The 27,387-nt window shown below is 41.3% G+C and overlaps 2 protein-coding genes across 7 annotated transcripts in view; one reads left to right on the forward strand and one right to left on the reverse strand.

Annotated features, from left to right (window-relative positions):
* Nucleotides 1-18,513, reverse strand: part of smg7 (SMG7 nonsense mediated mRNA decay factor) — a 106,822-nt gene extending 88,309 nt beyond the window's left edge. For 2 of the 4 annotated variants that reach the window (XM_055642140.1, XM_055642139.1), the window contains exon 1: nt 18,222-18,512. In XM_055642140.1, coding sequence (XP_055498115.1) covers nt 18,222-18,250 — 29 coding nt within the window. In that variant the 5' untranslated portion in view covers nt 18,251-18,512. Of the gene's footprint in view, nt 1-18,221 lie in introns of all 4 variants that reach the window. The other 2 variants (XM_055642141.1, XM_055642138.1) reach the window with 2 other exon arrangements.
* A 98-nt stretch (nt 18,514-18,611) lies between these two features.
* nmnat2 (nicotinamide nucleotide adenylyltransferase 2) overlaps nt 18,612-27,387 on the forward strand; it is a 261,995-nt gene continuing 253,219 nt past the window's right edge. For 2 of the 3 annotated variants that reach the window (XM_055642142.1, XM_055642143.1), the window contains exon 1: nt 18,612-18,773. The gene's annotated coding sequence lies outside the window, so the exon portion shown is untranslated. Of the gene's footprint in view, nt 18,774-20,895; nt 21,061-27,387 lie in introns of all 3 variants that reach the window. The other variant, XM_055642144.1, reaches the window with a different exon arrangement.

Consider the following 27,387-nt stretch of genomic DNA (forward strand, 5'->3'; position numbering starts at 1 on the left):
CCAGCTTTGGGTCATCTGCAAATTTGCCAATGTTACTTTGAATCCCTACATCCAAATCATCGATGTATAGCTCAGCGGGTCAGGTAGCATCTCTGGAGAAAAAGAATGGGTAACATTTCTGGTCTTGACCCTTCTTCAAACTGAAAGTATGGGGGAGGGAACTGGAGGAATAAAAGGCCAGAACAAAGCAGGGCCTGCAACAGATGACCGAGAAAGGGTCGAGCCAATAATGGCCCATTGTTGGCTGGGGAAGACGTGATATTGAAGGAATTCATGGATGTGAACAGTGGAACTAGTAGGACTACGAGGGTGGGGAAGGGGGCAAAAGGGAGGTAATGCAATGGTTACTTGGAGAAATCAACAATCTTACTACTGGGTTGCCAGCTGCCCACGAGGTGCTGCTCCTTCAATTTGCATGTGGCCTCACTCAGACAATGGAGGAGGCCCAGAGCAGAGAGGTCAGTATAGGAATGGGAAGGGGATATAAATGTCTGGCAACCGTGAGATCGCATAGGCCAATGCACACTGAATACAGGGTTTAGTGGAACGGTGGCCTCGCGCACACTGAGAACAACTGATGCAGTAGAAGAGGTTGGAGGTACATGTGAACCTCGGCCTCACCAGAAAGGACTGGATGGAGTCAAGGGATGAGGTACAGGCTCAGGTGTTGCATCTCCTACAGTTGCATGGCAAAGTTCCTGGGTTGCTTGGGTGGGCAGGGATTAAAGAAGGTGCTGGACCACAAGTTGCCAGAAAATCAGTGGTGGAGCAGTATTGACAATTAAATTGGCTATTGTTTGCAGGCAAGATCAGCCTCAACTGATCAAATTCATTGCTCCTTGATTTATGTACCAACGTTTTATCAATCAGCCACTGTCTTTAAGTTGCAATGATTGGACTGTTCTGTCTAAACAGTGGCATTGTAAGATATTGGTGATTATTTTGTGTCATACATGACACTCAATTCTCACTTCCCGTAAGGACCCCAAAGTTGTTAAATCGGTAACCAGACATCCTGTCGTGTTTTGCACCTGCCTAAGTCTGATATATCAATATCCATAGAAAGATTCTGCACCAAATTTGAAGTTTCACTTGAAAACCATTAGCACACACTTATTTTGGAGCACGTTAATACAGATAGAGAAGACAATTGTTCACTTTCAGATACAGAATGAATACATATATATATTGAGCTCAGTTAGTTTGTGTATGCATAATTTACAGTTTAGACCATACTATTTTTGTACATTACGGAGGAACATTGCTTGACTAGAACTTTACAAGTCAAATCCCAATGGTGGGACTGGTATTCAAGACATTAGAATGAAATAGAAAGTAAGAAGCATTTATTAATCAAATCATATTTCTCATTTGCCTTCAATTAATTTTAATAAACTTGCCACAAGCCAAATTCTCACTACATACTGCAGTAGATTCAAAAAAACGTTCCATAAGTGCCAGAGAAAATACGAGTTGATTACGACGGGGCAATGCTGGATCTAGTATTGGGAAGAGCAAGATAATAAAGTGTGTGTGGAGGAGCCTTTTGGGACCAGTGACCACAGTTCAATTAGGTTTAAGATAGTTATGGATAGGAACGAAGAGGGTCCACGTGTTAAAATAATCAACTGGGGTAAGGCCAACTTTGAGGGTATGAGAGAAGGTCTCGCTCAAGTTGACTGGAGCAGGTTATTTGAGGACAAAGGAACATCGGCCAAGTGAGATGTTTTTAAAAGTGCACTGAGGAAAGTTTGGGATGTGTACGTCCCCGTTAGGGTGAAGAGCAAAGCAGGCAAACGTAAGGAAGCTTGACTAACGAGGGAAATTGAGTGGTCTGTCAAAAACAAGAAGGATGCATGGGACAAGTATAGCCAACTGGGATCAAGTGCATCCCTGGATGAGTTTCTGGAACTAAAGAATAAACTAAAAGAGGAAATCAGAAGGACAAAAATGGGGACAGGTGATAGCTGTGGCGGGTAGCATTGATACCTGGTGGGACCTCAGGTATCAATGTGGTCACCTCTGTGTGGAGCCACAGGATGGGTAAGGTACTAAATAAATATTTATCCTCTGTATTTACCAAGGAGAAAGGCAGTAGGACGGAGGAAATTGGAACAGTCACTGGAGGTGTCTTAAGAGTAGTCAGGGTTACCGTCGAAGAAGTACTGAAGGTACTGTTGTATTTGAGGGTAGACAAATCTCCGGGGCCTGATCTGATATATCCGAGGACAATGCGGGAAACTGGAGTGGAAATTGCGGGAGCCCTGGTTGAAATTTACGAGTTGTCCTTAAATCCAGGAGAGGTGCTGGAGGACTGGAGGGTGGCAAATGTTGTGCCTCTTTTCAAGAAGGGCTGCAGGGAAAATGCTGGGAACTATAGGCCTGTGTGCTTAACCTCTGTAGTTGGTAAGTTACTGGAGAGTATTCTGAGGGATATGTTATACAGGCATTTGGATGGTCAAGGGCTGATTAGGGACAGTCAGCATGGTTTTGTACGTGGAATGTTGTGTTTCATAAATCTGATTGGTTTTTTTTGAAGACGTGACCAAAAAGGTTGATGAGGGCAGAGCTGTAAATGGTGTGTACATGGACTTCTGTAACGCATTCAACAAGGTTCCGCATGGTAGGCTGCTCAGTTAGATTGCATGGGATCCAAGGAGAGATAGCTAAATGGATAGCAAATTGGCTCCATGGAAGGAAGCAGAGGGTGATGGTGGAAGGTTGCTTCTCAGACTGGAAGCCTGTAACTAGTGGTGTGCCTCAGGGTTCAGTGTTAGGCTCGTTACTGTTTGTCATCTACATCAATGATTTGGATGAAAACATACAGGGCAAGATTAGCAAGTTTGCAGATGATACAAAAGTTAGTGGTTTTGCAGATAGTGAGGATGGTTGTGAAAGATTGTAGCAGGATCTGGATCGATTGGCCAGGTGGGCAGAGGAATGGTTGATGGAATTTAATACAGAAAAGTGTGCAGTGTTGCGACATCGAACAAGGGCAGGACCAACACAGTAAATGGTCGGCCTCTGGGTAGTGTTGTGGAGCAGAGGGATCTAGGAGTGCAGGTGCATGGTTCCTTGAAGGGCGAGTCACAGGTAGATAATATGGTCAAAAAGGTTTTTGGCACTTGGGCCATCATCAGTCAGAGTATAGAAGTTGGGAGGTTATGTTGCAGTTGTATAAGACGTTGGTGAAACCGCATTTAGAATATTGTGTTCAGTTCTGGGCACCATGTTATAGGAAGATATTGTCAAGCTTGAAAGGGTTCAGAAAAGATTTAGAAGGATGTTGCCAGGACTGGAGGGTGTGAGCTAAAGGGAGAGGTTGAGTAAGCTGGGACTCTATTCCATGGAGCGCAGGAGGACAAGGGGAGATCTTAGAGGTATACAAAATCATGCGAGGAATAGATCGGGTAGATGCATAGTCTTTTGCCCAGAGTAGGGGAATCGAGGACCATTAGATAGATTGACATAAGTTCAAGTTGAAGTGGAAAAGATTTAATAGGAATCCGAGGGGTAACTTTTTCCACACAAATGGTGGTGGGTGTATGGAACAAGCTGCCAGAGGAGGTAGTTGAGGCTGGAACTATTCCATCGTTTAATAAACAGTTAGACAGGTACATGGTTAGGACAGCTTTGGAGGGATATGGGCCAAGCGCAGGCAAGTGAGACTAGCGGGGACATTGTTGGTCGGTGTGGGCGAGTTCGGCCAAAGGGTCTGTTTCCACACTGCATCACTCTACGACACTACTGTACAACTCTGCCTCAAATTCCATCAAAAAAAGGTTGTAAACCTATGATAAACTGCTAATATTGGTCAGCTAAGGACTAAATTTCACCAATTAACCTACCAATCAACACATCTGTGCGAAGAAATCCGAGCACCTGAAGGAAACCCATGCGGTCAAAGGGAGAACGTGTAATCTCTAAAGAGACAACACAAGAGGTTAGAATGAACTGAATTGCTGGAGCTGAGGCAATAGTTCCACTATCTGTGTCATTGTGGCCTACTGGAATCTAATAATGTAAGAAAGGATTTAAATTACTGTTTAGAATCTGAAAATCACAGATGAGAAGGTAAAATTCCACAACAGTTGGAAATGGGAACAATAAATAGAAAATGCACAGGTCATGTGGTGTCTGCATAGAGTATATTTTCTGTGCATGGTCAGTTCTGTAGAAAAATCTTACGTCTCGAAACAATACTCCTGCAGTCTCCTCAAATGCCATCAGACTTAGTGTATTACCCACATTTTCAGCTGAAACCTCAAACGACACAAAAATTATACGTTTGCTACATAATAAATAGGTGCAGCAGACTCTCAAAGACTCCTCCTCAACATCTGGTTGAAAACAGGAATAAATACTTAGCTCTGGTGCTACTGAGAACTTGTTTAGTCAGACGTGGAGTCGAGTGCTCTGAACTGATCACCACAGTCGTGGCAGCTCCCCGTCTGAAATGCTCTTGCACAGTGCTACCCTATTAAAGGGAAGGACTACATTTAGAGGGAAAGTGGATAGTTAGCATTTCCAAGTGATCAGATGGAAATAATCTGGAACAGGCATATTGCCCATCACTATTTGACAGCAGAGATGCCTGACTGGGCAAGTGAACAAAAGGTCTTGATTAAATAGTTAATATATACCTCAACCGAGTCAGATCACACACCTGTTCACAGCCAAAATATCTAAATCACCAGTAGTGGTAGATGCAACAAACGTAGAAATATCTTCATGTGTTCAAGATCAACTGTTCTCGGATACATCATTTAAGCACCCATTTTTGGGCATGACCAGATTTCTAACAACTTATCAATACTGACAAATGATAGCATGCACAAAGTGACAATATAAACATGTATATGGTGAGGACAGTTAACATTCAACATTCTAATGCTTAACCAAGATCACTACTTAACTAATGCTTAAACAGGGTCAATCACATTGTTTCATGACTATTCTGATTGAGATCAACTCAACTAATCTATGGGTTGCAATCTCACCGATGTAGTGATCACATCAAGAGCACCGGATATAATAGACAAAGTTGGTGAAGGTGCATGTAAACCAGTCTCACCTGGAAAGGCTGCTGTGTTCCTGAATGGAGGCGAGGGAAGTGGTCTGCAGTTGGCGAGGAAAGCGGTCCAGTAGGAGGGATGAATGAACCATGGAAGTACAGCTGGTGGGATCATGTTTAACTGGCACCAATGACAGAGAAAGATGTGTTGGATGTGGAGGCTGGTGTGACATAAGGTGAGGACCTGGGCAACTCTATCCCAGTACTGTGTGAGGACACGAGGGGTGTGGGGGCAAGAGCAGAACTACAAGAGATGGAGAAGACATGGGTCAGAGCTCCTTCCACAACTACAATGGGTAGGTGGGGGGAGATAAATCACATTTCCCGAAGAAAGACAACATGGATTTCCTGGAGTGAAATTTGAGGGAAGTTTCTGTTCTAAAGCAAAACATTTGTATGCACCACACTTCATCAACATATGCTCTACTTTATCATCTATATATGACCATATCCATTTCAGACTCCAGTTGGAAGATAAAGGGAGTAACAGGAGAATGCCCTGCTCCCTTTCAAATAAAGGCATGGTTTCTTTTGTATCCACGAGCACCTGGGCTAAAATCCACTTCTCCAACAGTACAGTATCTTTAACATGCTATGCCAAAACTTCAGTCCAATGCTCGGGAAATGATTCCGTTTCATGGGGAGAGGTGATGCCGACGAGTTATGGCATCAACAAAATAAATGCCTTTAGTACGAGAATAAACAAGAGTTCACAAGAATCCTCCACTTTTCTTTCAACAAAGTGCAGATGATCTTTAATGTCAATCTGAACGGGCAGATTTGAACACCTTCGCCCAGTCCACCTGGACCTACCTGATCTCCTAGTTGCTAAACACTTTAATTCCCCTTCCCATTCCCACATTAACCTTGCTGTCCTAGGCCTCCTCCCTGGTCAGAGTGAGGCTAAACGCAAATTGGAGGAACAGCATCTCATATTTCGCTTGGGGAGTTGACAACCCAGCTATATGATTTTGATTTCTCCAACTTCATGTAACCCTTGCATTCCCTCTCTTTCCATTCCTCCCCCACCCATGTCACACCAGATTTTCGTTCTCACCTCCCTACAGCTAAAAATGACCTATTTCCTTTATAATGTTATCCCACTTCTTAAGAAAGGCGGGAGAGAGAAAACAGAGAATTATAGACCAGTTAGCCTGACATCAGTGGCGGGGAAGATGCTGGAGTCAATTATAAAAAATGAAATAGCGGCACATTTGGATAACAGTAACAGGATCGGTCCGAGTCAGCACGGATTTACGAAGGGGAAATCATGCTTGACTAACCTTCTGGAATTTTTTGAGGATGTAGGAAAATGGACAAGGGAGGGCCAGTGGAGGTAGTGTACCTGGACTTTCAGAAAGCATTTGATAAGGTCCAACATAGGAGATTAGTGGGCAAAATTAGAGCACATGGTATTGGGGGTAGGGTACTGACATGGATAGAAAATTGGTTGGCAGACAGGAAACAAAGAGTAGGGATTAACAGGTCCCTTTCAGAATGGCAGACAGCAACTAGTGGGGTGCCGCAAGGCTCAGTGCTGAGACCGCAACTATTTACAATATATATTAATGATTTAGATGAAGGGATTAAAAGTAACATTAGCAAATTTGCAGATGACACAAAGCTGGGTAGTAGTGTGAACTGTGAGGAGAATGCTATGAGGAGGCAGGGTGACTTGGACAGTTTGGGTGAGTGGGCAGATGCAGTTTAATGTGGATAAATGTGAGGTTATCCACTTTGGTAGCAAGAACAGGATGGCAGATTATTATCCAAATGGTGTCAAGTTGGGAAAAGGAGAAGTACAACGGGATCTGGGGGTCCTTGTTCATCAGTCAATGAAATTAAGCATGCAGGTACAGCAAGCAGTGAAGAAAGCGAAAGGCCTGTTGGCCTTCATAACAAGAGGAGTTGAGTATAGGAGCAAAGAGGTCCTGTATTTGTACAGGGCCCGAGTGAGACCACACCTGGAGTATTGTGTGCAATTTTGGTTTCCAAATTTGAGGAAGGACATTCTTGCTATTGAGGGAGTGCAGTGTAGGTTCGCAAGGTTAATTCCCGGGATGGCGGGCTGTCATATGTTGATAGCATGGAGCAGCTGGGCTTGTATACTCTGGAATTTAGGGGGATGAGAGGCAATCTTATTGAAACATATAAGAATATTAAGGGTTTAGACACGTTAGAGGCAAGAAACATTCCCGATGTTGGGGGAGTCCAGAACCAGGGTCCACAGTTTAAGAATATGGGGCAAGCCATTTAGAACGGAGATGAGGAAATACTTTTTCTCACAGATGTGTCTGTGGAATTCTCTGCCTCAGAGGGTGGTAGAGGCTGGTTCTTTGGATACTTTCAAGAGAGAGCTAGATAGGGCTCTTGAAGATATGGGATATGGGGAGAAGGCAGGAATCTGGTACTGATTGTGGATGAACAGCCATGATCACAATGAATGGCGGTGCTGGCTCGAAAGGCAAAATGGCCTACTCCTGCACCTGTTGTCCATTGTCCATTGTTACATTTTTGCATCATTTAGTTAATTTGTTCTATATCTCTACATCATCGTCTATATCTCTCGTTTCCCTTTCCCGTGATTTTGTCTGAAGAAGGCTCTCAACTCGAAACGTCACCCACAGCTTTTCTCCAGAGATGCCGCCTGTCCCACTGAGTTACTCCAGCATTTTGTGTCTATCTTGGTCAGATTTTCGATGTTGGTTAACATTCCATTCATCATATTTGAAAAGACTGTCAAGTGGAAGACAGAAATTGAATTGACCTAGCCATTTAAAATACAATTCCCTTACACTTCATTAAAAGCTAGAGCCCCAGCATACAGTATGCTATCTGCCCACAAATTAACAAGGTTTTTTGATCATATTCCCAGTTCTTCCATCACTATCCAAGTAGAGTAAAACAATTTAATGAGCACAACTACAAAATAATTTAAGCATATAACGGGCATAATCACTCCAAGTTATTATGAACTTTTGTCATTTGCCAATCTTGTCACTTAATATTAAAAGGCCAGTCATGTCCCACTATTTTCTTAGCCAACAAAATACAATACTCCTTCATTGATCTCCAGCAACATGAAACCGCTTCACTTTTTAAAAAAGCATTGGTTTCCATTATATAATGATCATCCTTCACAAATCAAGTCTATTTTAGTGAAATTATTTTGTGCCTCCTCTACTTAACACATGAAGAAACACAAAAATATTTTGTTCAGACGAGTGCAAAGACCCCACATTTATTAATCCCTACTTCCGTTAATTGATGCAGGAAGACTTGTTTGATACTGTAGCATGCCCATTAATATAAGATTGAATGGGAAAGCAAAAATATAAGCAATGCTAGAACTGTGAAATAATAACAGAAAATGGAAAATTTAGCAGATCAGGCAACATCTGTCGGGAGTGAACATTTCAGATCAACAACCTATCTTCAGAACAGAGAATCATAGAGAGCCTTTAAATGATATCAATAAGGGCAGCAAGGAAACAGGGAACAAACAAAAAATCAGTTGATCCAAACATAATTGTCCAAAAGAAATAAAAGATGTGGCATGTGATTCTCCAACTACAATTGTTAGGAGTGCAGACAGGTAAGTGGGTCTATTCGAACAGATACTGGATCAGGCATTCTGAAGATAGGTGACAACATCGTCAAAGAAAAGGTATAGGAAAAGAAACTGGAGGTGTAAAAACAGTTTTCTAAGAAAAGAAAAGTGTCTGAAGACTGGGAATAAGCTATAATTTTAAATGCAGTCTGAAGAAAGGTCTGACCCAAAACGTCACCCATCCATGTTCTCCAGAGATGCCGCCTGACCTGCTGAGCTACTCCAGCACCTTGTGTTCTTTGTATAAACCAGCATCTGGAGTTCCTTGTTTGTACACAAACTTCATTAGTATGTGGTCAGGAAGAAAAACTGGTCAAACAACATAAACCAGAAAGGAGCACAAGAGGTATTCCATTGGTGAGATCAATTTAGCATGATGGGAAAACTAGAGAAAGGGAATGTGCTCATTACATAAAAATCTTACAATGGAATGAGCTGCCAGGCAAAGATGTAAATACAATTACATACAATACGATTAGAATGTTTAAGACATCAGGACATGCAGGTGAATAGAAAAGATCAAGAGAGATATGGGCAAAATGAAGGCAAATGGGACTAGCTTGATCAGTATGTATAAGTTGGGCCAAAGGGCCTGTTTCTGTGGTACACAACTCCATGCTACAACATTCTCTGTAACCCAGGTACAGCAGGCAGTGAAGAAAGCAAATGGCATGTTAGCCTTCATAGCGAGAGGATTTAAGTATAGGAGCAAGGTGGTCGTACTAGTTGTACAGGCCCCTGGTGAGATCGCACCTGGAGTATTGGGCGCAATTTTGGTCTCCTAATTTGAGGAAGGACATTCTTGCTATCGAGGGAGTGCAGCGTAGGTTCGCCAGGTTAATTTCCAGGATGGCGGGACTGACATATGATGAAAGAATGGATCGACTGGGTTATATTCACTGGAATTTAGACGGATGAGAGGGGATCTTAGAGAAACATAACATTCTTAAGGAATTGGACAGGCTAGATGCAGGATAAAAGTTCCCCATGTTGGGAGAATCCAGAACTAGGGGTCACAGTTTAAGAATAAGGGGTAGGCCATTTAGGAGAGAGATGAGGAAAAATTTGTTCAGCCAGAGTTGCGAATCTGTGGAATTCTCTGCCACAGAAGGCAGTGGAGGTCAATTCACTGGATGTATTCAAGAGAGTTAGATATAGTTCTTAGGGCTAACAGAATCAAGGGATATGGGGAGAAAGCAGGAACAGGGTACTAGTTCTGGATGATCAGCTACGATCATACTGAATGGCGGTGCTGGCTCGAAGGCAAATGGCCCAATTTTCTATTTTTCTAACCCACAGATTCAAGAACTTTTTTTCTGCACTCTTCTCAATCATCTCCCTCTATTTATACCTTCCCCAGATAGATCCACTGTGATTAACATGCCTTTTGACACACCGAGCCCATAGCAAACATCAAGCACCTATTTACACTGATCCTTCATATCCAAATTTATTCCCCTCAGATTCCATTCAACTCCTCCCCGAACTCCCCCAATTACAAGGTTAATTCCCGAGATGGCGGGACTGCCATATGCTGAGAGAATGGAGCAGCTGGGCTTTTACACTCTGGAATTTAGAAGGATGAGAGGAGATCTCATTGAAACATATAAGATTGTTAAGGGCTTGGACACGCTAGAGGCAGGAAACATGTTCCCAATATTGGGGGAGTCCCGAACCAGGGGCCACAGTTTAAGAATAAGGAGTAAGCCATTTAGAACGGAGACGAGGAAACACTTTTTCCTCACAGAGAGTGGTAAGTCTGTGGAATTCTCTGCCTCAGAGGGAAGTGGAGGCAGTTCTCTGGATGCTTTCACGAGAGCTAGATAGGGCTCTTAAAAATAGCGGAGTCAGGGGATATGGGGGGAAGGCAGGAACGGGGTACTGATTGGGGATGATCAGCTATGCTCACATTGAAAGGCGGCGCTGGCTCGAAGGGCTGAATGGCCTACTCCTGCACCTATTTCTAACCCTCTTCCATATTCTTGGGTGGCCAATTAACCTAGGAATCAGTGTGTGACTGGCTTATAAGAGGATGAGCACCCCTGGAAACTGACATGGTCACAGGAAGATCATGCAAACTCATCAGACAGCAGGTAAGGACAGAACCCAGGTCACTGGAGGTGCAAGACAGTGTTTCAACAAGCTGCACCACTGTGAGGATTGTTGTCCACACCAACCAAGTAAGCATTCTGGGCTAGTTAAATTTGCCTGTATGTAACCCACATCCCCTTCCACCTGTCAGTTCATTCCAGGTACAGACTACCTCTGAATGAAAAAAAAAACTCTCACCGTAAGCCTACGCTTTAGAATCTTATATGCCAAGAAAAATACTGGACTGTTCAATTTATCCATGCCCCTTAAAATTTTGTACACTTCAATAAGATCACCCCTCAGTTTCCTATGGTCCAAACAAAAAAGTTCAAATCTAACCAGCCTTTCCCTATAACCCAAGCCCACAAATTCAGGTAACATCCCAATGAATCTCTTCTGTACCATTTCCTACTTAATGACATCCTTCCTATAGTTCGACAACCAGAACTCCATTCAATAAACCAAGTGCGGTCTCATCAATGACTTGTACAGCCGCATCATGGCATCCCATCTTCAGAAATTCAATACCCATCCCCAATGAAGCCAAGGATGCCAAAGGCCTTCTTCGCCACTGTCCTCCTCACTTGCCACTTTCAAGGAACCATGCACCAGTACTCCCAGATCTGTGTTCTACAACACTTTCCAGGGCTTTACCATTTACTGCGCAATTTCTGCCCCTGGGTTGACATATCCAGTGCACCACCTCCCTCATAGGCATATGAATATGAGTATATGCCAATGCAAAAGCTTCTTAAACACCATGATAGTATCAGCTTCCACCACCTTTTCTCTTTTACATTGCAAACACCAAATTAAACTGTAGGAATGATCCCGGGTTTCTAGTGGCTGAAACTAACATACCATCCCATTTCTACTCTGACCTTACAACAAGATCCAATGCCTTGTCTTCCAGCTAGATATACTGCAGTCTGCTAGACTGAATGTCAATTTATCCAACTTTTATTTCTGTCTGGAACTATTTCTGCCCGTCATCAATTTTCCTTTTTACATACATAGCCCGACCTGAAGGATATGTTCCACAATCTTAACATTAACATATTACTGACGACCTCGCACTAATCCTAACTATTACTTCACCGCCACGTTAAATCACCTGATCTCACTCTATCAGAGGTATTCCCTTTGCCCACCTATTCCTACTTTCTCTGCTACCTAAAATTAACTTTGGTTCTCTCTTACCCAGTTCTGACAAAGGGTCCTGGACTTGTAATGTTAACTGTTTCTCTTTCTGCCCGATCTGCCAAGTGTTTTTAGCATCCTATGCTTTTACTTCAGACTTCCAACATATCAGGAACCCAACTCCAAAGAGGGGATAAGAAACATGATTCTCATTGCTAGAAGGTGTTCAGTAAAGATATGTGAGAATAAAAGGGGGCAGAAAGAAACTATTAAAGCAGAAATGCATAGTGAAAAAGATCAAAAATAGAAACCGATCTAGAAATAAACCATGATAGATATTACTTAACTGAGCTTAAATGCAGGCAACATCCACATTACACCATCCCACCCTTATAGAATTCACAAATCACTACCCAAAAATTTGAGATACCAAAAAAAAAATAGCCTTCTCAGAAGGTGTAAAAAAAAATCAACACACATTTTATCCCTAAACTCACAGTTCTTGACACATGGGCTGATGCCATGGCTTTGCTTAATGGGGGGGGGGGGGGGGGGGGGGGGGGGGGGGGGGGGGGGGGGATCACAATACCGATCATTTTATAGGAACGCATCCTTCAAACCCCCCACCCACTTAATGTGGAAGATACCTATAGTGTAATTAAAACAGTAGAGAAAGACAGATCGTTTTTGGGTGGAGAAAAACCTCAACACTAGGAGTTACTAGGTTGGTGCAGAAGCAATTCTGTAAAATTTACAAGTACTTTCCTTATTGGTGTTTAACCCAATGAGGAAGAATACAGTGCTAGATTCGGTTTCAGAAATGAATTGGAACAAACAAAGCAAATTTCTTCGCATGGGACCTTTTGGGGAACAATATATCAGCAGCATAATGTTCACATTTGTGCCCACGTATGTTTTGAACAGGGAGTATTTCCAGCAATTATACTTCAGATTTCCAGCATCTGCAACATTTTGCTTGTCGTGTATTTTGAGTTCTTGCGTTGTTTTATCATTTTTCTCTTCTCTTTTCTGTATTTCCATTCATCTCCTGCTCACATGCTCCAAATAATCTGAGATTAACAAGCATTCAATAATCTCCCAGTCAGCGCCACCATTTGAAACATTCATTTTCTCTGCATCTCCACCCCAACACAGACATTCCCATTATTCCCCCTATCTCTCCCTCCTTTCTGCATCTCAAACCACATTCACTGCTTTGTTGAAAGTCATTGACCGGAACATCTAATTCTCTCTACGAAGATGCTACCTGGCCTGAATATTTTCAGCATTTTCTGTTTATGGCTGGCATAATCTGGTTTTGAACAATTATGGATATGAACATGCAACAGGTAGTATCTATCTCTAGACCAAGTAGGATGGATTATAACGGGGTCATGTGAGCCAAAAGTATTAGCAATTAAAGGATTCAAAGATGAGAATGCAGTAAATACGCAAGAAATTTGATGCAAAGACAGAGCTATCTAGTGACAAAAAAGATTATTATTGAACGTGGACATAAAAAGGAATCCATAACAAATGTACGGTCAATTTAAATAGCTAAGAATGAAAATTAGCAAAGTATTTTCCATGCATCAAATAGAAAGGAGGATATTGCCAATAAAGATTAAGGGTGGAAGCAATGATATTGGATAGGATAAAAACAAATGTAAGTAATATCTTGATGGCAGGTAATCTTTAAAGTAAAGAAGTCATCAGAAAAGATGGGAATCATTCCAGGTTATTTTCCATAGCCTTCCAAACATCCCGAAGAAATGGATTCCGACTAATGTCACCTTGCCACACAAAAAAAAAAAAAAGAAATATAAATCTGGCAATTACAAGCCAAAAATCCCAATGGTGGTCAAGGGAAATTTTCAAACACTCCAGGACCAAACTAATTCATTGCCACATTGTTATGAGCTGACCAATGATGGGCAATTCAGATTTGTTGAAGGCAAATTACAATTGAATACATGCTCTGCCAACATGCAGAAAGCAGAGACATTTGGTCAAATGTAATTGAAGTAAAGAGCTTGTTTCCAGAAACTAGCATTTTTGGCTTTTAGTTATTTGAACATTATTACACATTCATAATTTTAATTTAAAAAAACAAACAGTTGGAGGAACTCAGTAGGTCAAGACACATCTATGGAGGAAAATGGATCGATCACTTCTTCAAATAGGACCCAACATCATCTGTCCATTTCCCTCCACGGATGGTGCCAGCACCTGTAGTCTAGTGCCTCCATAATTTCACAATCTGCATATAACATGAAATGCAGGAAACAATGATGGCAAGGGAAATTAATCGAATGGTGAAACAACTAGGTACATGGTAGATGAAATTTAAAGCAGATAACTACGGAGATATGTTTTAGCAGGATGAGCAAGTGACAATATTTTAATAAGATGTGTCAGAACAGAAATAGCTTGAATTCTAAAGATTGTAGACTAATAATCTTGATATTAATAATAATTCAGTCCATAGAAAACAAAAATGAATATCAATTTACAATCAATAAATTATGATACCACCAAATTGTACTGGTAGAGATCTATTAATTGTACCAGTAGAGTAAGATGACGGCTTCGGCACACATAACAATCTACCAAATGAGGAAAAACTATCCATGAATCCAATATGTCGAATCAGAAATCCAACTAACCACATCCTATTGTAAAAAATTGAATCTGAATAAAGAGCCTAAGATTTCACCAGCTACATATTCCCCAATATCATGAAAAGCAGGGCCTCTAAGAATTAGTTGTTCCAGACCTTCTTGACTTCACTCAAACATATAAGTGTCAACTGAATTCCCAGATGCAAGAACAAAGAGAAATTGAATGAATAGACAACAAATGTCAATGCCAATGCAAAACATTCAAGTGACTGCAGTCTTACCTGACAAACAGTAAGACAACTGTGGCAATCAGGAGCCAAATCGCTGCATCACAAGATATTTTATTCTTGTAAAAGTACCTTTAGCTACATTATAAGTGGCCTTCCATTTACCATAGGCTCAGGAACACATCTCCTCACTGACAGCTGGAGTATTCAGTCCATTCACCGGGCCTCTAATATTAAAGTGGGCCTCACCAGACAGGACAAAGTAAATCAGGTTCTGATGGACTGGGAGACCACATTCATGAAGTGCCAAGAACTGCCCATGCTCAGCTTGGACCAGGCACCTATTTCTTCAATAACTTCTCACAGTCCATGATCTCAACCAATGGGGAGAATCGGAGAACAAACATAGCAGGGACATCTAATTTTCTTACGTTGTCTAATTTCTAACTTCAACTAAACAACTCAATTCCTCTATTGTCATAGTCAAAATCCTGAAATACCCTACATTCTGTAATGTTTAAAGAATAAATTTAACCCCTACTCACATGTATAACAACTGACAGAATATGGGGCAGGAATAGCAAAATAAATGTGAACACAAACAAGTTACTTCAATCTCCAAAACAAAAATAAATAAATCAATATACACATTATTTAAAAAATATTGTCAAGAATAAAAGATTACTTTAGTATGACCATGGAAGAGCTCAGTGCTGAAACAATAAAACATTCTGGTAGTTTCTTGTGGATATATTTTCAAATATGTCAAATAACTATTTTCCCTTTTACAACTTTCATTCAAGACAATAAAAAAATAACATGCTGATCCAGACACTAATCCAGACAATCATACAAATGTGAGAAAACACAGAATACAAATTGGCATTTCAACTCAAGTCAAATGGTTTCGAAACGTGCAACCTTCCCTACGGTCCAATCAAACACCCCCAAAAAATATTCTCAACATATCGTGCTGGAGGAGCTCAGCTGATCAAGAGGGAATCTGTGGATGGAATGGATAGGCAATGTTCTGGGTCTTTCACCAGAGAGGTTCCTCTGGCACTTTGTGTTTTGCTCAAGATTCCAACATCTACAGTTCCTTGTCTCCAAAATATTCTAAATGCTACCTGACAAATTGCTGAATAGTTTTCTCTCTACTTTCAACATTGAGTATTCGTTTTCCACTAGTTATCCAATTTGTGATGAACAGAACATTTTGATTACGTTTAAAAATGTCACCATGCAATATAAATCTAAGTTAATTCATGTAATTTACTCATGGCTAATTCAATTAACTGCTTGTGAATCTTTAAGAAAGATTTTGCCATAGAAAGCTGTTGAAATAAGTTATTTCAAGTGATGTGTTCTTGAAAGCATTATCTATCATTGTTTCTTTGAAATAACCACTTGATGAAACATAGTTAATGTTAATCAAAAATGCGTCTCCAAGAAAAACAAAAGGTCTTTAATTTTTGTGGCCTGTTGGAAAGATTTCACCTGTTTTGGGAACACTTTGATCTCTATTGATCATAGACACAAACTTTTGATACTATGATATGCAGTACAGTACAAGCAAATGAATGTATGCAGCCAGGCTTTTGGAAATAAGACACTGCACAAGGAGGCAGCAAAATACTGGAGAAAATACTCTAGGACTTACCAACATTGCTGGATAGGGTCATGTCCTATTCAGATTCATAGATTCACTGAAGTGGGGACAATGCCACATCACCTTTACTTGTGTCTGCCACTGATTTCAACGATATTGTTTTATGTTTCAGATCATATTTTGCCTAGTGTTAAATCAGTTCTGCAAAGTTCAAGGGTATACATACATATTTGACCTCAGATCCTTCACATATATTTTTTTTTAATCCTTACTCTAAGTTTTGCTATAATATAAATAAGATACAGAAAGTGAATGAAGCCTTCAATAATTACAACTCAGGTCACACAAGCACAACTGAGCCCTTGTATCCATGTAATAATTTTGCCATACATTTATATGCAGCAAAACTGATGCAAATACATGATTTATCTGATACAGCTAACAATTCATTGACATTCAAGGTCATGGACCCAGTAGGCAAGTGTCAATATTTAACATAAGTACCTGTAATAGAAACCAGAGGATGTTAATTTCAGCCCATATAAGCAATCTATCCAGAGCAAAGTTGTACCTTCACAAAGATGATTAAAAACTACACACAGCAAGCAAAACAGTCTCCAAGTGCCCAAAAAACAATTATGGTTCAGTCAAAAAACAGTTTATGACAGGCTTTTGACGGTAGAATACCTGCTACTGTTCAAACTGATATCTCATATAACCTAAGGAATCACTGTGAAATAGGATTTAATTTATGCTTCTGATATCAAAACTGTAGTATTACAATTTTTTATCTATCTGAAATTTAGAAGTATGATATCCCCCAAAAAAACAAAATTTTTATAGTAAAGTTGATTAGCTTTAATCATGGTCCAATAGATAATTAAAAATATGCAAATTCCCCAAAACAAATGCCATCGCTATAAATCCAAGGAAGGAGAAAAAATATTACTACTAAATTGCACTCATTTTTTTTTATCTTGGAAAATGCAGATGAGAGCAGAGTGACAAGATCAATACATTATTTCTTTATAAAAAAAGGTATTTCCAAATAGGGGAGATAAATTAAGAAAGTAGGGTTTTTTTTTTGCATTAATAAATTATGAATACAGGGACGTTTGCATGTATGTCTCCCAGCCCCTTGGATTTGACGCCTTCATTTATGCTACATACTATGAGATCTCCTAACCACGCTTCACCTAGGTCCTGTCACATTTTCAACAGTGAAGTAATGTTTATACAAACACAAGTATCACATTGACCAGTGCAAAATAATAAATGTTGCATGCACTAAGTCACCTTCCACTGAAGCAGAATCCTAGACCTCATCAGTTTTAACATTACTCGGCCACTGTTCAGACAAGTAGATCATTAAACAGAGATTCCAGTTTCCTGAATCAATTCGGGCTGGGAAAGGGGCAACATTAGAAGATGTTTACTTTTTGAAACCAGTGCCTGCACCATGCGTGTGTACTGATACTATCTGATGTATGTCTGTGTGAAGAACATTCGAGGTTACCAGGACTATGCCCCAGGACAAGTGCCAAATCTAACCTCCAAACTACGGTGGCAGATGGCGAGGGGGCAAAAGATTATCTGGCAAGACGAGGCCCACATGCACTGCCTGAGCTGGTGCCAGGGATGGCAACTCTTTATTTGGCAGCGGGGGGAGAGGACACACCAAGCAACCGCGTCGCTTGCAGACGCTCCGTGCACGCAGTGCGGAAACCCAGAGCGGGGCTCAGGGCCTGGTGCGGGGAAGGCAGATAATATACCCGGAGCCCGTCAAAAACCTCCCACCGCTCTCGGCCGCCATTAGCGGCAGGCCTGGACCCCTCTCACGGCCTCTCACCGTAAATACTGCGCGCAGAACGTGTTCATTCTTCCTGGCTAAAGCCCAGCAGCAGCCGCCATGTAATCTCCCGAGTGCTCAACGATCCGGATGCCGTCGGCGAGGAGGAGGTTAAACTCATAGCTCGGCGGAGCTGGATAGAGGGCGAAGAAGAAAAACCCCACACTAAACCGTCAAAATAATCGCGAAAACAATCCGCCTGTGGGGTGAGCAGTGAAGCGAGCGCTGGCGGCAGGGAGGGAGGGCCGTGGTCTAGTCTGGTCTGGTCACGGGCAGCGGTGGATCTGCGCGTCGTCTCCAGGCCGCTCTCTGCTGGCGGCGGCGGCTTCATCGGTGTCACCGCCGACACCGTCCCCTCACCCCCTCTCCTCGACCCCACTCACTTCCGGCCCCACGTCGGTGCAACCTGCATTGCCATCCGGCGCAAACACGACAACTAATTCACCCGCAACCCCAAGGAATAAATGCATATTAAACATCGAAGAAGAGGGGTGCGTCAAGGATCCTTTCGTTTGAAAACTACTCACTGTATCAAAAGTAAAGAGGGCGTAGGTTTGTACTGACAGATGATTGGAATATGAATCTATGCATATGTTTGCACTTTCAGCTCGGTTTTTATCCTAATTTCCTCTCATAAGAAGCACAGCAGATTCAATAATAGTAAATGATTTTGTTTCAGAGTCATGAATGGTGTTAGTTCAATTCTCACTCCAGAGATAAGGCCTGGTAGATGTACTTACTACATGGCAGCGTCAGTACTACCCAATTGATATTGCTATCTTTTGGATAAATCAGGTAAAAAAATTGAAACATTCTTATTGTAATATTTTGAAGTTCTCTCCCAGTATCCCTAATCTAATATCATTAAGTGCCTAGGCCTAGTCTCTTCTGTAGAACATGAAACAGAACAGTGTAGGAAGGAATTGCAGATGCTGGTTTACACCAAAGATAGACACTAAATGCAGGAGTAACTTGGTCGACCAATAGGGCTATTGATGTACTGTTCTGTTCCATAAGATAGACACAAAGACACAGGCAATATTTCTGGAAAGAAGGAATATGTGACATTTCAGATAGAGACCCTTCTTCAGACTGAGAGTCAGGGGAGAGGGAGACACTTCCATATCTCTGCTTTCCCTCTCCCCTGACTCCTAGTCTGAAGAAGTGTCTCGACCGGAAACATCACCCATTCCTTCTCTCCAGAGATGCTGCCTTCTTCTGCTGAATTACTCCTTTTGTAACTTAGTTGCTCGTTTTGTGTCTATCTTATGGAACAGAACAGTACAGGAATAGCCCTATTGGTCAACCATATTTCAGCCAACCATAATGTCAATCTAAATTAAATCCATCTGCCTGCATATGGTCCATATCCCTCAACTCCATGTCAAGTATCTATCCAAATATGTCTTAAACATTTTCATTATATCTATTACTTACCCTGGCAAAGTATTCCAAGCATGCACCGTCATGGCTATCCCTCGAGGTTGAGGATGATGGTCTACGTTCTATTGTTTTTATGGACTCTCAGGTGGCTTATGAGTCCAATCCTGACTTTGAAAGTTCTTCGACATTCAGGACAGGTAATTCCAGATGGCAGATCGGACTTTGGTTGTTGCTGCCTCTCTTTCCGTTTTCTTCTCTTTCTTCTAATTCTGCGCATCTCTTGGTTTCGAAGGACGCTGTTCCATCTTGGATGATGGTTCGCCAGAGTTTCCTGTCCTTGGCATTGGTTTCCCAATTGTCAATGTTGATTGCACATTTTTTCATGCTGGCTTTTAAAGCGTTTTTGAATCTCTATTTTTGTCCGCCTCTTTTCCGTTTGCGTCTTCCATCCGAACAACATGACCGACCCATCTTAGTTGGTTCTTGATGACGAAGGCTTCGATGCTAGATGTTTTAGCTTCATTCGCAATGCTGACATTGGTTCTTCTGTCTTCCCAACTGATATTTAAGCTGCTTCGAAAACATTGTTGATGGAACTTTTCAAGTGTTTTCAGATGGCGTCGGTAATGTGTCCAGGTTTGATGCAGACAGGAGCGTTGGAATCACCACTGCCTTGTACACTAACATTTTGGTGTCTGTTCGGATGTCACGATTTTGAATGACTCGTTCAAAGACGTCCAAAAGCTGTTCCAGCACACTTAAGACGATGTTGGATCTCATCATCAAGGTTGACATTGGAGGAGAGGTGACTTCCAGGGTATGGAAAGTGATCCACATTTTCCAGGGTTCATGCGCCACTCTCTGTGTGAAGTAAACCTTGCCTTGCACATTTCCTCTAAACATTTCCCCTCTCACTTTAACCTATGCCCTCCAGTATTTGCGCTTTCCACCCTGGGGAAAACAAAAACAGACTATTTACCCTATCTACAGCTCTCAATCTTCTAAACCTATCGAATTACTACCCAGCCTCTATTTTCCCATTGAAAACAAGCCATTTTCCCAACCTCTTATGTCTAATATACTGCACTCCAGGCAACATCCACGTAAACCTCTTACACATCCTCATCAAATCTGGTCGCAATCTGGCTTTTCCATTTTTATTCTAAATGTCCCAACCAATGATGAATAACACTGATCTTGCACTGCACTCTTGCTCTATATTACTGTTTTACTCTCATCATTGTATATATTGTTGTATTTACCATCCTATCCATTTGTATTGCCAATTTAGGGGGGTAGGAGATTGCAACCTTCACGTGGTCCGCCCTGTTTCGACGAAGGCAATCAACCTGGCAAGCACAATCAAATAAGATCAAATAGAACAAGTTGTCCTTCAACTTTAGGCTCTGCACGCCATACGCAAGAAGAAGAAGCCACTTCAAAGCCTTGTCGCACGGTACGAGTTCATTCCAAGAGCTCTCCCGAGTTTAAAAAAAATCAAACTCGTGGTAAGCACGTAGCGGATACGTCGGAGCTCAGGGACGTCTCTTAGCGCTAACGGCAGATACTTGGGAAGACTCGCTAACGGCAGGTAAGCACGGGAAGACTCATGAAGATTTTTCAATAAGATGAAAAATGTCCACGAGAGCCCCGAGTTATCGTAAATCTCCGAGTTTGAATCAGGGCAAACTTGGTAGAACTCTTGGAATGAACTCATACCGTAGGACAGGGCTTTTAGGATGTACAGAGGGATCTTGCACCCAAGATCTTCCTGCACATCCATATGACATGGGAGCAGAATTATGCATAATCATAAACAGTTAATAAACTAGTTGTAAGGGTACAACTTTGGAATTGCAGCCATAATCTGATTAATGTTAGATATTAAATTTGAGAGGGAAAATAAATTGTCACAAACTAAGTTTCCATAAATCCTTAACTTCCTCAAAGCTCTATTATGCAAGTGCTGACTCACACCAAAACATATTCATTCATGCATATCACAGGGGCAGAATTAGGCCATTCGGCCCATTGAATGTACTTCGCCATTCAATCATGGCTGATCTATCTTTCCCTCTCAACATCATTCTCCTCCTCGGAACCGTTGACACCCTTATTAATCAAGAACCTATCAATCTCCACTTAAGAAATACCTAATGACTTTGCCTCCACAGCTGTTTGGCAATGAATTCCACAGATTCACCACCACCTGGCTAAAGAAATTCCTCCTCCTCTCCATTCTAAAGGTATAAACCTTTATTCTGAGGCTGTGCCCTCCGGTCCTAGACTCTCCCACTACTGGAAGCATCCTCTCCACATCCACTCTATCTAGGCCTTTCTTCCTAATGATTCTGCCATTCACTGCATACCATTTTCTTGTATTTGGACTCCAAAAATTCAACACCTCAAAGGGAGAGATTGGGCAAACTAGGAATTTATTCCTTGGAGTGTAAAAAGCTAAGAGGTGATGTACACAGGTGTGTAAAATCATGAGGAGGAATTGATAGGGTGACTGCACTGAGTCTTTTACCCAGAGTACGGGATTCAAGTAACAGAGAATATAGGTTTAAGGTGAGAGGGGAAATATAGGTCAGCATGGTGGCGCATGGCTGCTACCTTACAGCGCCAGAGACCTGGGTTCGATCCCGACTATGGGTGCTGTCTGTATGGAGTTTACGTTCTTCCTGTGACCCCCCATGGGTTTTCTCCGGGAGCTCTGGCTTCCTCTCGGACTCCAAAGACGTACAGGTTTGTAGGCTAATTGGCTTGGTTAAATTGTTCCTAGTGTGTGTAGGATAGTGTTAGTGTGCGGAGATCACTGGTTGGAGCAGACTCGATGGGCTGAAGGGCCTGTTTCTGCAATCTTTTCACTCAGAGCCTGTTGTGTGTATGGAATGAGTTGGCAGAGGAGGTAGTTGAGGCAAGTACTATAACAACATTCAAAAGGCATGCGGACAGGTCCAATGGATAGGAAAGGTTTAGTTGGATATAGACCAAATGTGGGCAAATGCGACTAGCTTGGATGTGCAACTTTGTCGGCATGGATAGGTTGAGTCGAAGGACCTGCTTCTGTGCTGTTTGACTCTCTAACTCTAATTAAGGTCCCAGTGCTGATCCAAGTAGAATTGATCACAGACCTCCAGTGTGAGAGACACCCCTTCACCACTAGCCTCTTTAATGACCAAGCCAATTTTCTATCCAGTATACCAACTCGCCATGGATCCCATATAATTTAATCTTCAGAACTTGCAGATGACATGAAGCTGGGGGGCAGTGTTAGCTGTGAGGAGGATGCTAGGAGGCTGCAAGTGGCTGATTAGGAAAAGGGGAGATGCAACGAGACCTGGGTGTCATGGCACACCAGTCATTGAAAGTAGGCATGCAGTGAAGAAAGCGAATGGTATGTTGGCATTCATAGCAAAAGGATTTGAGTATAGGAGCAGGGAGGTTCTACTGCAGTTGTACAGGGCCTTGGTGAGACCACACCTGGAGTATTGCGTACAGTTTTGGTCTCCTAATCAGAGAAAAGACATTCTTGCCATAGAGAAGGTTCACCAGACTGATTCCTGGGATGGCAGGACTTTCATATGAAAAAAGACTGGATAGACTCAGCTTGTACTCGCTAGAATTTAGAAGATTCAGGGGGGATCTTATAGAAACTTACAAAATTCTTAAGGGGTTGGACAGGCTAGATGCAGGAAGATTGTTCCCGATGTTGGGGAAGTCCATAACAAGGGGTCACAGTTTAAGGATAAAGGGGAAGTCTTTTAGGACCGAGATGAGAAAACAAATTTCACACAGAGAGTGGTGAATATGTGCAATTCTCTGCCACAGAAGGTAGTTGAGGCCAGTTCATTGGCTATATTTAAGAGGGAGTTAGATGTGGCCCTTGTGGCTGAAGGGATCAGGGGGTATGGAGAGAAGGCAGGTACAGGAAACTGAGTTGGATGATCAGCCATGATCATATTGAATGGCGGTGCAGGCTCGAAGGACTGAATGGCCTACTCCTGCACCTATTTTCTATGTTTCTATGTAGCCTACCATGGGGGTCCTTATCAAATGCTTTACCAATGTTCATGTAGGTAACATTCACTGGCCTACCCTCCATCAATTATCTTTGTCATTTCCTGAAAATAATAAATCAGATTATTGAAACACGGTCTTCCCCACATAAACCCAAGTTGACTTTCCCTAACATGTCCATGCTTTTACAAATGCAACTAAATCCTGTCCCTAAAAAAAATTCTTTAATAGTTTTGCCTCTTACTGACATGGGACTAACCAGCCTACAACTTCCTTGTTTGTCCCTTTTGTTCTAAAACAAAGTAGCAACATTGGCTTTTCTCCAGCATTCTTAGTCCTAGCTAAAAAGCTGTGTAGGCAGAGCATTAATCTGATGACATGGAACACACCAGCAGGTTTGTTTACTAAACTTAACATACCTGAAAGTTGCGAACTGTATGTACATTGTTTTGGATTTTTAAATACCAGAGTCTCGCATTGCTTGTGCCTTAATTAAAAGCCTGCACATTCATTATTTGTAATCAAAGGCAATATCTGCAGACTTGATGTACAAGATCAAGATCAAATCCTTTCTTTAGCCGTTGTGTATTAAGCATTAATCCTGTAAAACAGATAAGGCTTATTACGGTGAGGATTTTAAGAAAAGATTTGGCAACACGTTCTAAACATCCTGCGATATGGGTGGAGGGAAAGTCAAATTGATCACATTCACCATCATAAGTTTCTATTTTGCAAATGGTAATTTGCACACATGCATGGGTACTTTAATTTCATCTCATGCAGCTTCACGAATGGGAAAAAATGCACCTATACACAGAAACTCAGTCTTAAGTTTACTTCCCATACCAAAGGGTTTGATAACATATTTTACTTGGGACTAATCAATTCAAATCAGCCAGCTGCTCATCTTATTAAATTTGTTAAAGGATGGGATGAGGCATGGAATTAGTGAAAAATAACAAAGAAATAGTTTTATAACCAATTTTTTAAAAGAGGGATGTGGTGGATTCCATGTTACATCGCCACAGGCACTTGAATTCCAAATCTGGTGCAAGATTTCCTGTACCCTGCTGTTAGCTCTACGTTTAGGTTTCGTGGGTTTAGTCACATGTGGTTTGACTTCCCACAACCTCTTCCAATTACCTGGAATTAATCATAAACGGTTAATAAACTAATTGTAAGGGAACAACTTTGGAATTGCAGCCATAATGTTATTAATGTTAGATATTAAATTTGAGACGACATATTAATTGTCATAATCCGAGGTTTCTGTAATTCCTAAATTTCCTCAAAGCTCTATTATCCATGTGCTGACTCACATGGATAATAGATATTATACAACATATTCTCAAGGCTTCTTTGCAAAACACCTTGAACAAACACTCTCAACTAGTTAGAATACCGAGGGTGGTACATGAATGAAATATCACCACCTCCAACTGCCCTTCCTGACCACAAACACCCTCGACCTGGCTCAAAAATATAATCTGGATTAATAACTCTTTATGCAAGGAAATTATTGCTGATGACGGGAATTTAAATATAAGTATGTTGACTCTCCCAGCTGAGCATTTCGATCCATCCAGTTCCAGCTCGACCCAGTTTAGTTTATCGTCACGTGTACCGAGGTAGAGTTAGATAAAGCTCTTAAACATAGCGGAGTTAAGGGATATGGGGAGAAGGCAGGAACGGGGTACTGATTGGGGATGATCAGCCATGATCACAGTGAATGGCAGTGCTGGCTCAAAGGGCCGAATGACCTACTCCTGCACTTATTGTCTATTGTACAGTGAAAAGCTTTTGTTGCACGGTAATCAGTTTCTAATATTTTCTGTTTTATTTGGGAATGAGTTTTCTTTGTACACCTTTAAAAGAGTCTTTTAACAACTGAGTCATATCTCAGTATCCCCATCCTAAAATGTGCGCACACCATAAGTCACATCTCTTCACATTCTTCATGCTTTCCCGGTTCAGAGATGTACCTCCTTTACTGCTCCCGTTACAGAACCTTGTATGAAGTGTCCACTTACAATGTTTGAACTTTAGATAAAGTCATGTGTTCTACTGGGTTTTATGACCAAAAATTTATTTATGGGCATAGTAAGTGGTTCAGTGAAAATGCAGATCATTAAATAATCTTAAAGTATGTGAAAGCCCATCAAACAAAAGGCATGCCTGATCATATAAATACCTGCATTCTTACCATTTAGCTACTTGTTTTCCTAAATATTCAGCCAGTTTTGACAAATCTATCTTGCACTGTATATAATTTGCATTTTAGGAAGTGCTCCTTCAGTCAATTTGGGACTATACAAGCAAGGGGATCTTTAACACGTGGTTTCAGTTTTATCTGAAAAGCATAGTTAAAAGCAGTGTTGTATTTTACAAATTCTTTGCAGGTCTAATTGTAAAACATTAAAATGAGTCACATGTACTGTTCAGGGGGAAGTTGTAGTGCAGATAGTGAAATATCTCCACTCCTTTGGATTTCAGCCAAACTAGGTGGGTAATTTGGGGAACTACCATGGAAATTCTACCCAACTGCATGGGAAATCATGAACAGTTTATGCCTGAATTTGCAACAAAAAAAAATAACTCAATGCTGTCAAATTCTTATCCTCAAGTGCAGAAATGATAATCCATCAAAACTGTGTGTTAGCAGAAATAAGTGGAAATTTCTAACCAATGTATTTTTTATACAGTGTACAATTGCAAATTCATAGAAGTATGTCTTCTTATCAATTGGCTCCAGGCATCCAAATTTACTATTATAATGACGGCTATGTAGAAAAGAGCTAGAGCACAGCAAGAATATTTAGAAATAGAAAAATCCTATTAGGTTTGAAACACCTGTCACATTTTGACAACCCTTCCAGCCCTCCTCCTCTCCATATCACTTCAAAAAAGAAAAGGTTCCTTTCACATTGTGTCTTTTGTAACATCAAAGCTTTCCAAAGCACTTTCAAGCAGACAGTGATCTCGAAGTGGCTGAAAAGGTAACAAAAAACAGCAGATGCTGGAAATCTGAAATTAAAGACGATTCTTCACCCCAAAAGACTAACTCAGTTTCACTGTCCACAGAGATTGCCTGATCTGCTGAGAGTTTCCAGCTTTTTCTGTTTATTGTTATTTTTTTATGCACATAAATACCATAATCACCAATGCAATAATGATCAAATAATCCAGTTTAGTGAAGTTGGTTAAGGAATAAATATCTGCCAGAATACCAGAGAGAACTCCTGTTATTTCTATCATTATTGCAATAACGCTCCTGGTATTCATCCAAAAATATAATGCCTTATTCTGAAAAGTGCCACTTTCAGCAGTGCAGAACTTCCTAATTTCTATACAAGATTGGTACTATGTGCTCAAATGCTCAAATGTAAAGAGATTTGAAACTACATGGCAATCTATTAAAAGGAAGGATGCTAATACTGGCCCACATCAGTGCTACATAAAGAGCTGATGTGGGCCAGTTTGGGCCAGTACCAATTTGTACTGATACATTTAATGGCTTTCCTTAGGTCTACTAACTCTTAAAGTTCTTTGTTTTCTACATTTGGGAGACATCGGTGTGCCTTCATATACCCGATGACGCTGTAATCTCTGTCTTCTTGCCGACATCAGATGATAGTGAACCCTCAGAATGCATCCAGTCCTGATGGTGTACCAGGCCACGTACCAAATGGAGTTTTTGCAAATATCTTCAATCTTTCATTACTAAGTTCCAAGGTTCCCACTTGCTTTAAAAGGTCATCAA

This window comes from Leucoraja erinacea, chromosome 10 (assembly GCF_028641065.1).
Source record: "Leucoraja erinacea ecotype New England chromosome 10, Leri_hhj_1, whole genome shotgun sequence".
Taxonomy (NCBI): domain Eukaryota; kingdom Metazoa; phylum Chordata; class Chondrichthyes; order Rajiformes; family Rajidae; genus Leucoraja; species Leucoraja erinaceus.